Genomic DNA, 11,449 nt, shown 5'->3' on the forward strand with positions numbered 1-11,449 from the left:
TCTTTCCCTGGGCCTGAATGTTTGTCTCACCCACTTTGCACATGTTTTGAGGCTCTGTCAAAGTTTTAAAAATATAAAGTCTTTATGTCAGTAAGAGGTTTTCCTCTGTCCTCACTGGTCTATGAATTATCTTCTCATCAGTTCTACAGGTGTGTCTTTATTAATTGAATATGTTTGATGATTAAACCTTGATAAGAAGGACTTTGAGTTTGTTTGCTGTGTTCTGACCCAGATGCTCAATCTGTTTGTGGCTGTCATCATGGACAACTTCGAGTACCTGACCCGGGACTCTTCTATTCTGGGGCCGCATCACCTGGACGAGTATGTAAGGATATGGGCCGAATACGATCCTGCCGCCTGGTGAGTGGCACACAGTTGTATAAATGCACAGACACCCACGAGATATCAAGGCTGTATACTGTACTCTCTTATACATAGACATAAGCAGATTTATAGAAAGATGAATGCACACTCAGTACTGATGTGCAAATTTAAGTCAGCAAACATTAGATGTCTGCATGTGTTTGAACTGTCTCATGCTGAATATAAAGTAACGCTGACCCTTGACTTTCTTTCCTGTCCCAAAACGGGGACAGACTGGTGACACTGTCTCATCCAAGAAGCATTGTGAGGAAACAGGATCTACATCATGTGATTATAGGAGATAAAAGTGGGGCAGTTAAAGTTATCCAGCCTTTTCATGGCTCTCTCTCTTTCTTTTCTTTGTCAGTTGCACATTTATCACAGAGATTAATGTAACCCTCTCCTCTTCCTCCTCTCCCCTCTCTAATGAGTGTGCTTGTGAGCACGCATGAGAGGAAGATGTCTTACACCTCTTTTTTTCCAATGTGAATAAATGCTCTCTCCTTTTCTACCTTTTCTGCTTCTTCTTTATCATCTTATCTCCTCCCCTTTTTATTCCTCCACTCTCTTTATTTATTTGTCTTTCTCTGTGATCTGTTTTCCCTCACCTAACCTTCCCTCCTTGTATTTTTCTTGCAGCGGGCGCATACATTATAAGGATATGTACAGTTTATTGCGAGTTATCTCCCCTCCCCTGGGCCTTGGCAAGAAATGCCCACATAGGGTGGCCTGCAAGGTTTGGACCAAACCCCTAAAGCACAAACTTGAACGCAACCTGCTCGCCTTTAAGAGACTGGAATGAATGTTGCTCTTTATCACTTTTAAAACAAATTCTTTCCTACTTCAACTTTTTATTTACTTTGATTCTTCTGTTTGGGTTTGCATTATCCAGTTGTTTTAATCTCATTTCACCATTGAATCATTTTGTAGGGGTTCTGTTGTATATGCATTCTGACATGACAATGAGAATGTTTGAGACAATGCAGAAATGCAAACGCACACACACTTGTACATACTCACTCACACACACACACACCAGTAGCGGTGTGTGAAGCATGAGGTGGTGCACTGCACTCGCTATTGTCTTCTGACTGAACGCTGGGAAAATTACACTGATGTGTTCACTTTTAATTCAGTATGATGTCAACACTAGAGTCTAGGCTCCAGTCAGCCATTGTCTTTTCTTTCTGCTTGCTGTCTAATTTTGCCTGGGCAGAAAATGGTTGAGCAACGTGTATTCTTCTTGTTTGAGTTGGGGTTTGGGTGAGGGGGGTGGGGTTGCTTTAGTACAGAGACATACGCTGAGAGGGCTTGGTCTGAGTGCTGTCACCATGGGCCAGTGTTTTGCAGCCATGTGTCATTCATGGTCAAGCATCTACAGGCCTTGATGGCACCCACTCACACAGCGGACTCCGCTGACATTGTTATGTTTGCTCAGAAAGACGAATGGCAGATTCTTGTTCCTCCGTGGCACATGTTTGTGAACCACTGTGCTAAGCAGCCTGTAATAACCTTAAATTTTAAAGCTGCTGTCTGTAGAAAATGTGCAGAAAAATGAAACAATCTTAGTAAAACACTGTTTTTTATATTTCTGCCAAACAATCAAATTTTTAAATCCTGCTTTAAGAAGTCACAATTTATTAGGACTGTTACATGCTCTTCATAAATAATGCACACAACAATGCAAAGGGCAGTGCACAGGGTGTTTCTTGCACAGCACAATGTGTCTAAAGTACAAAATTTGTGACACGCTGCTAAGACTTGTCACAGGGATCTATTGTAGCTTACTTCTTCTCCTCGAGACACTCTGATGTCCAGTAAAACTACGGCCATTTGTATGGTAATTGGTCAAGTTCCAGGTTGAACAGACATTACTATACTTTATATGTGCATTTGTTATGTAAGCAGAGAGCTTGTGTATCTCACATACTTGTGTTGGCGCACCATGAGTGGAGAATGTAACAGGCCTTATGGTAACACTTTATGTTCAGTGTTATTTGAAATGTTCTAACAACATGGCCAAACCTGCTCTGTTTGTGACTCTGGCCTATGGGGAAGGAAGGAAAGGGGCAGGGTGTGTGTGTGTGGTTTTGGACAGGGACTCTGCAAATAAAAAGGCCTTGTGTCCACCAGGTACCTCTTATTAACTACCTGTACCGACAGATGTTTGTGGGAAGAATCGTTGTTCTGCACTTTTTGACTGTGAAGATCTTCTTAAGGCTGATGCAGTCTGTGGCTCAGACATGAGAAAAGTTAAAGGGTCAGGTCACAGAAATCCTAAATATATATATATATTGTTTACACTTTACGGTGATACCTAGTCATACAGATAGCTTCAGCTGTATATGCTGAGGATCTCAGACACTGAGTCTGTCCCAACACCCAAGCTTACAGTATTTGAAAGTAATGAAATACCTTCTTGTTTGGCATATCTTTGCTACATAGCACAGCACCCTGTACTTAACGCCATTACAGTTAAAATCAAAGGACAAATCAGAGCAAATGCATAAGAGCTTCAGGACCCAGAAAGCAAATCAAAAGGTATCTGCAAACATACAGTAGGTCTACTTTTCACTATTTATTTTCATCATCATTGTACTTTGCTTAAAAAGAAACACACCGCCTGCCCGAAGCTATCACATGAGACCAGTAATAGAACTGATTGATAGTGTATTTATTTACCTCTACACATTTTGATATATACTCCACCACATCCAGCCCTATTGTACAAACATGGACCATAACAAGGCCCAAGGCCCTACTGGGTGCTCACAGTGGGGTTTATGGATTATCCTGAGTAAACTGGATTTGATTCTGTGAACACCATAAACTAGTTACATTCACCTGCATTGTAACTGAAGTGATGAAACATTTTTGTGATCTGACCTTTTAAAAGTTTGCACTGTTGGCATATCCCAGCCCTCCTTGTCGCCATCAGGAAGGGCTCCCTTGAACATGTGAAGGTGCAGCTGGGAGCAGAGGCTCCTGGTGGACACGCAGCCTCGGTTAAGGACTGCATTGACTTATCGTTGTGACTCACTCCAATCTCTGCAGCGGTGCTTTTCTTTGCCTGCTAGAAGCTCCGCTGCCAGTTCTATCCGAGCGGCGAAAGAGGGCAAAGACTAAAAAAATCCCTAATCCCCTTTTCACCTCGCATAGAACGGTATCTCAACAACTAACTAAACTAAATAACACCTCCTCCTCCTCCTCCAACCCTTCTTCCCCAAACTTTCTCCCTCCCTCCCTTCCTTTCCTCCCCCCCACAATGATATAACGACTAGAAGCCACGTAACACCCCCCCCGTTCTCTCTTGTTCTCTTTCTTTATCTCTTTCTCTCACCACAGCAACCACATATCCACAGCGATCAAAAAAATAACCTCTGTGTATTTGTTTCCCCCCTCTTCCTTTCCTTTGTCGGTTTCTTTCTTTTTTCTCCTCATGTCTCCTCCCCCAAACACACCTCTGTGTGTCTGCGGTCTCTCCCTCTCTCCCGACCCCCCATGGATTTTTTTCCTTTGGTTATCACGTCGTCCATGTTCGTTTGTTCTGTCGTGTGTGTGTGTGTGTTGGCACATGGGTGTTTGAATGCATGTGTGCATGTGATGTGTGTGTGCGTGCGTGTGTTTGTGGCCACCCCAGCGGCCGGATCAGTTACACAGACATGTATCAGATGCTAAGACACATGTGTCCGCCGCTAGGCCTCGGGAAGAGGTGTCCCGCCCGGGTCGCCTATAAGGTAGACTCGCCCCCCCCCCCTCGCCCCCCACCCTACTCCTCCACCCCCCAACCACCACCCCACCTCCCTCCCTTCTCCTCTTTCTTCTTTCTTCACGCTTTCCTCTCCCATCTCCTTCTCTAAACTCCTCTCTCATCTGCTGAAACCTCTCCATCTCCTTCCTCCTCTCCTCCCTCTCTCCTCCTCCTTTCCCCTCCCATTCTCCTCCCAGCAGTGTTCTCCTCATTGTCTGTTGGTGGTTGTGGTGGTGGTGAGCTCTGTTCTCTTCTCTCTCTCCGACCTCGGGGATGGAGGGATGGGCTTTTGTCGTGCAGTGAAGTGAAGTGATAGTGGAGTGGTAGCCAGGCCGCAGGAGTAAGAGAACGGAGGAGTCTTTGCCAGTCCTTCTGCAACCTGCACGGACGCATGCATGCGCACATACACACGCACTCACAGACAAGCCAGAAAAACACTGATAGGGTACAGAACTGACAAACATGTTCCCTAAGAAATTAACCAGAAGGAAAGAAGCCATTGTCTGATAGTTTCTAAACTGACGATGGCATATTTGACTATGTACAAGTTAAAAGCCACGATGCTCCTGTCTGTACAGCCTGCTGTGTTCATCTGTTGTTAAGGGATTCTAAAATAAACTAAAGATAAGGGGCATAAAGATAATAGGAAAACATTATTAGGCCAAATCCTCCTCCTCTGACATCACAGACCCCAGGATAGCCAGTTACTTGTGACCATATATTTGGAATTATGTATGCTAAAATGTGATAAATATAAAGTTTACAAAATCCGTTGTTTCACAAAAAGGGTCTTAAATAATTAGTTCATGTGACAGTCTCTAGACTAGAGGTCAACATGCAAAAATCAGCATTTAAAGGGGAATTATTCTAACCAGGGTCACGTATCACACAGTGCAAATATTTGCTTACGATGCTGGTACAGAAGGACCTGCAAGGGTGTCTGTCTTCAGTCCTCTGCGTCTCTTATTCCTGTGGATGGCATTGTACTGCACACATACACATGCCCACATTGCCACATACACACACAATGTGTACTCACAGTGCACATAATAATAATGAGTAGGAGAAGTTCTGGCCCTTCTAGTTTTTTTTTTTTTTTTTTTTTGTGTCTTTTTCAAGATACTTTTGGACACCCAAAGAAACTTCAGCATCTTCAGCATTTTTGTGCCTCAGACCACCAGGGGGAATATTTGGATCAAGCATTTCAACATTTGCTTTGTCTTGTTTTGTCCACTCTCTGTCTCCATCTCCAGAGTCGCACTCTATCTATCCGCTGTGTCATTCTTTTTCTAACTTACATCTAGATTCACTAACATAATATTGAATAGGTGATTTGGTGCCTTAGGTGTTTCAACAAGATGCAAAGAACTCCTATAATTCTGCCTGAGGTGCTAAAAGCCTGTGAAAAGTACTATAGCATCACAAAACCAAATAATCCTGTCATTACTAACTGTAGTTTGAAAGCTAAGCTCAGCCAATGTCTTTGCACCCAGTGCTTTTGTAAATGCATCTTTTTAATATTAACTTATTCATTTAGTATTTATACAGAAATATGCTTCATTTAATGCCTTCCTTTTGGAAAAAATAAACTGACTTCATGCTCACCATAAAACTAAAGTGAAATAGTGGAAAATTTGCTATCTTTATTTGAATCTGGCCTTTGGCCACATGTTACTGACAGTCCATGACAATTTTTAATGCTTGGTGCTATGGAGAGAGTTTGGGCAGTACAAACGATTAGAGAGTGCCATAGTAAAAGTCCTAAAACCCAGAACTGAGTTATCATTGTTAGACATCATAGAAGTAGTTTTCACCAGTGACAATTATCTCGCTGAACAAAACGTGTAAGTGTCATAAACCGCTTTGCCACAGAGCTTATTTTCTGCACTGATCCATAAGCCTATGGAAAAATCCCATTGGCTTTTTGTCGAGGGAAGCAGGGTGACGCCAACTTCTGGGTTGAATATAAGAATACATCATCCGTACGGCCCTGTATTAAGGTTTGTTACCTAGTTCTGCTTGGAACGATAATGGTTAGTGTTACCACAGATCCTATAATAGGACAGGTTATGTCTCAAAACAGTGCACAGGCCTGACACTCAGAAGGATTTTGATCAGGTGTCGCAAACTCTCCACTGTGCCAAGCTTTCGTTGAATCTGGGTGTCAGTACCTCATTCACTCCTCTCTCTCTGTCATTTTTCTCACTGTTGCTCTTTCTGTCATCTTGTCTTCTTTCTCTGGTTCTGGTCTCCTCCTCACTGCCTTTTCCTAACTTTTTCCCACCGTATTTTACTCATTTTTGTTTCTTTCTCTTTTTTCCTCCCTGTCAACTTTCTCTGTCCTTCTGCCTATTCGTCCACGTGTCTGTCAGCAATCAGTAACCATCTTCATTCCTTCGTAGCATCCCTCCGTCCATCTGAGCCCGCTCTGTGTCTACCTTACTTCTCCGCTCTGTTGTTTCTTCTTCTTCTGTGTCTCCAGAATGTCAGCCTGTCTTGGCAGTGGCCCCCATCACATACTTCAGCCATTGAAACCTTCCAGGATTCATTGCTACAGTTTTCTAGTCAGTTGAAGGACCTTTAGAGATTAGAAAGTCCATGTGGTTTTTGTCAGAATAGTGAGGTGAAGCTTAGACATCCTGAACCTACTTGACATTGATCACTCTTAATGATTAAACAGAGTTGTTGATCTTCCTTTCAGTGGACACTAGGCCTAACCCTGATAACTACATCACTGCAACACCTTGTTTATTGACCTTTTCTCAGAAAACTGATGTCAGTGTTGGTTTTAGTCCTCGCCTTTATCGCTTGTCTGTAACTTTCAGCCTCTCTCTTCTCTTTCCTTTCTATTTATACACACATTCAGTTCCTCCCTCTGTTAACGTCAACTGACCCACGTTCTCTTCTTTTACGCTTTCAGTGTTCTCACAATCCCCCTCCCTCGTCATTCTTGTCCTTCCCTTTTTATCTGTACCTACATGTCATGACCAAGCTTAGAGTCACCTAGTTTAACTCCACTAACCTCTGTCCCCACCATGTGTCCCCTTTGATAGCCCCCTCCCTTTGCCCTGTATAGCACTACTACTGCTACAAAGTCTGGTTGGTCGAATACAAAACAACTGAAAGAACATCAGTCATCTCTTTTTGATCTTCTCTATGATTTTTTTCTTCTTTCAGGGAATGCCACAACTCTAATCCTCTCTAACTCTGACACCCCCTAAAAGACTGCACCCGTTTGGCATTGAGAGAGATCTTGACTTGATATTAAATACTATCATCACCGTTCAATCTGACTTTGAGTAATAATGTAGAGAGCCAAAAAAAAAACATAAGAAATGAGTCTGTCAATCTGTAGGATCAATCCAGTTGGATTGAGGATACTCTCTTTGCGCGGATGCACGGCTGCTTGTATTGTGAAAGTGGGTTTTAAGGGAAACTGGGGGTTAGTGGAATGGGTAGGTGGGAAGAGTTGGGGCGGGGAGTGAAGTAAAGGCATGTTGCATGTTATGTGTGACTGGTTTTATGGGATTTTTATAGAAGGATGCTGTGTGTTGTTGCATGCAATTCTTGCAGTCTGTTGCATGGCTACGGGCGACATGGAGCATGCCTGCTGCCTGCCGAGCGCTGTGGATGTTGGCTGATGCCCTCTGCCTTTCACACACTTGGCTTTGGGCATGCCCGACACTCGCACACACTCAAAAACACAAGAGCACGTATACAACCCCACCGCCATCGTGCTACCGTGCTTGCCATCGTGAGTGCCCAACGCTCATGTTCGTAGGTAAATTCAATGGATGCCAACTGGTCGAGATAGGAACGGCAGGCGGCCACAGCTGGCCCCGCTTGTTTTGTTCTATCTGGAGGTTTTTCCATTGGTTTTACCTGATATAGACATGTAAAGACAGGGAACCTCCTTTCAGGTAGGGGGAGCTCTATAGCTGATGCCTTAGTTGAATACAACAGCAGTCTCCTGAAAAATAGCAGAATTACACCAGTGATACTGTTATTGTTCTCCAGTCGACTTATTTTGTCTCCCAAGGACTCCAATTAAGTGCCCTTAATTGGAGTCTGTGAAAAATAGTTGTGTGTGAGTGGGCAGGGAGGGATGGTGGGGTGGGCGGGGGGCTGGTGTATGTTTACTGTTTATATATCTCTATATATGTGTGTATGTAACAACAGAGATGTGTAAATGCGCCAGTGCATTCACACATTTAGGGAACATGGGCACAGGTTGGGTCGGAGGCCACATTGGCTCCGATTGTTTTTCCTTGTGGTTCTCGGCTCTCACAGTTGCTTAGCAGCAGATGGCCCTTATTGGACAGCTGTGCTGTCTTGTAGAGTATCACTGGAAAACAGGAGACACAGGGACTCACCTTTCTGTCCTCAAGCAAATGCTCTTGCACATACAAAGTCATGTAATTAAAGCATCAAAAAATGTATGCAGCAGACTTAACACACAACAGTCAGTTAATCTAGCTCACATTTATCACAGGACTTGTAAAACTCAGGCACCTCAAGTTGAAAACCACTGCATCACTTATCGTCGCTGTCGAACAGAAACCTTGTAAACTCCAAAACAGCTGTTTTTCAGAAAATGAAAAAACCCTGTGTATCTAAAATAATCCAACAATTCAACATCACATTGTCAAAGTTGGTATTGTGTATTTATATATGGTCACTTATCTGCATGTGTCATCATATTATTAACATTTTACCTAATTCAAGCTCATATGAGGTTTACTGACGGTTTCAGGTTACAAGATTTAGTCACAAGCCCTTCTTAGTGCTTTTCACTGGTTAAATATTTGTAAAGGGTGATCAACAACATTGATTAATGAAAAAATAAGATTGACAGAAGATGGGCATACAGGGTTTCTGCCCGACAACGACGTTGTTAAGCTACATTAGTGACACTTAGCGTCAGGGCAGATTAAATAAGACCTGGACGAATCCAGTCCATCTGTAATTGGCTGTTGTCTATGGAGCTCTCTCAACCCTGCCCCTGACCCCTCACCCCCTTCCCATCCCAGAGGTTCAGGCACAAACCCATTAGCAAGGACACCTCCCTTTCTCATCCTATCATCCTGACTGGCTCTCCACAGAGGTTGCTGCGCATGGATCTGCCGGTTGCCGATGACAACACAGTGCATTTTAACTCCACCCTCATGGCTCTGATCAGGACAGCGCTGGATATAAAGATTGCCAAGGGTATGGCCCAAAGTACTACCATCCCTTTACTCTACTTGTCCATCTGAGTTACTTTCCTGTGTATGCCTGAGAATGACTTCTCACCTTTCAATCTCAGTCTGTCTCTTCAACAAGAATACTTTAGATTTATTGTAGCAAATACATTAAACATCTGCCAATTCTCACACTAACAACTTGCTTTTTGTTTGTTTTGGGTGAATGTGTACATGTATGAATGGCTAAATATGTTTCTTTTGTACTGTCCCATCCATTTTGGTCTGTACCTTCTTTATGTGTCGTCTCTGTGGGCATCGTTGGTCGTGGGGCTACCCAGGCGGTGCAGATAAACACCAGATGGATGCAGAGCTGAGAAAGGAGATGATGGCAATTTGGCCAAACCTATCACAGAAGTCACTGGACCTGCTGGTTACACCACACAAATGTAAGTTACAGGAAAGCAGCTCATAGTGGTGTGTTTGTGTCCAGCCTCCTGCTTCTCCAACCCTGCACTGAGCACGCTATTGGTTTTATTTCATTTAGGTTAACAAAGGGATGATAGTTGTCTTTTGTGGTCTCAACAAAAGGTCCCTTATTACCAGCAGCATGTCTCATATTTGGTGAGACCCACCTTTTTGACATTCAGCAACCATCCGTCCATCCATTATTTATACCGCTTATTCCTAAATAGGGTCACAGGAGGCTGGAGCCAATCCCATCTGCCACTGGGCAAGAGGCGGGGTACACCCTGGACAGGTCGCCAGTCACAAGGCTGACCGTTCCGTAACCAATCAGACAAATTAATGACCATGTGTGAGTCTGTATCACTACTGGGTATTGAACCCAGAGCTCTATGATGGTGGCTGGGGATTTGCGAGGCATTTTATACTGGATTCCTGCTAACCACAGATCAATGGCCAGGAAGTGGTTTTCAAATTTAGTCGACATCTTTTTTTACACAGTTAGCTCATACGTTTTTTGTGTTTACAAATAAACATCCCACATATGAATGTGCATGCACTATAGGCACGTAAACACAACAGAATAGCACACACGGCCACACTGCTGATCAGTCAGCCCTGTATCGTGGCTGCCTGCTATAAAAGATCCTCCATAGAAGCCTTTTCACTACAGGAAGAAGGAAACAAACAAGTAAAATTGATCTAGGTTAACAGGTAATTAAAGGATTCTGAGGAATGACTATCAACAAGTCTGTGCCTCCCTGGACTGACATGAAACAGAACTGTCCCAGCCTCTGGTGTCTTCTGCATGTTACTGTAAACCTCTCCATGCTGTGTTCCAGTCCGCATGGGGCTCTTGTCCCCACTCCGATTCCTCCCCACGGCTCAGGGCCCTTCTCCCTTGGGTTTAATCTCACAGGGTAACTTTTCATATACTCAACAGCCACAGACCTGACGGTGGGCAAAATCTACGCTGCCATGATGATCATGGAATACTACCGACAGAGCAAGACGAAAAAGCTGCAGGCCCTGCGAGAAGAACAGGTAGAGTCCATCGCAGAGAAACACTTAGTTTCTTCTTCATCCTGGTCGTCTTTTGATACTGATACTGCTTCTACTAGCCACTGGACTGAATTTCACCTTTCTTCTGCCAAATATAGATTTAAAAGCATAATCTTATACATTTAACTACACTTCCAAACAAACCCTCTCTCGCTCAGGTTTAGTTTTCTTGCTCCCCACCCATTTATCCAAACCTTACCTCCCTCTCAGCCTGTGCCATTCCCTGTATTAGCATGCGACCTGAAAATCTGTGTTCTCTTCTCCCCAGGCCAGTCTCATTCCTTTTATCAAGCTTGCTAAGGTTGCTGTCAACCTGTTTTACCTTATCTAGCCAGTTAGCAACCTTTCCCTTTCCCGCTTTTTATTTTTCTTTTCATCATGGGCTGTTGGTGAGGAGAATTACAAAGGTTTACCAATTTATAGCTATGCTTTATGTTGTTGATAATGTTCTGATGATGATGATGGTGATGATACCACATGGCCTTACCTTTTGCTCCCTGTCAGTGCTCCTCCCCTCCTGTCGATGAATGCCTTTGAGATGCACTCGCTCCTGCTGTCTCTGTATTTTCAGCCCACACTGTGGATATGTGAAAACATCTCTCCACTCATGTAGTACCTCCTGTTCACT

The 11,449-nt window shown here is 43.6% G+C and overlaps 1 protein-coding gene across 1 annotated transcript in view; it reads left to right on the top strand.

Annotated features, from left to right (window-relative positions):
- The window catches only part of cacna1ab (calcium channel, voltage-dependent, P/Q type, alpha 1A subunit, b), a 112,229-nt gene that overhangs the window by 81,659 nt on the left and 19,121 nt on the right, over positions 1-11,449 (top strand). The window contains 5 exon segments of the mRNA XM_020617855.1: positions 233-360; positions 1,003-1,099; positions 9,217-9,322; positions 9,636-9,743; positions 10,703-10,803. Of these exon segments, the coding sequence (XP_020473511.1) occupies positions 233-360; positions 1,003-1,099; positions 9,217-9,322; positions 9,636-9,743; positions 10,703-10,803 (540 nt within the window).

This window comes from Monopterus albus, unplaced genomic scaffold, assembly GCF_001952655.1.
Source record: "Monopterus albus unplaced genomic scaffold, M_albus_1.0 scaffold195.1, whole genome shotgun sequence".
NCBI lineage: Eukaryota > Metazoa > Chordata > Actinopteri > Synbranchiformes > Synbranchidae > Monopterus > Monopterus albus.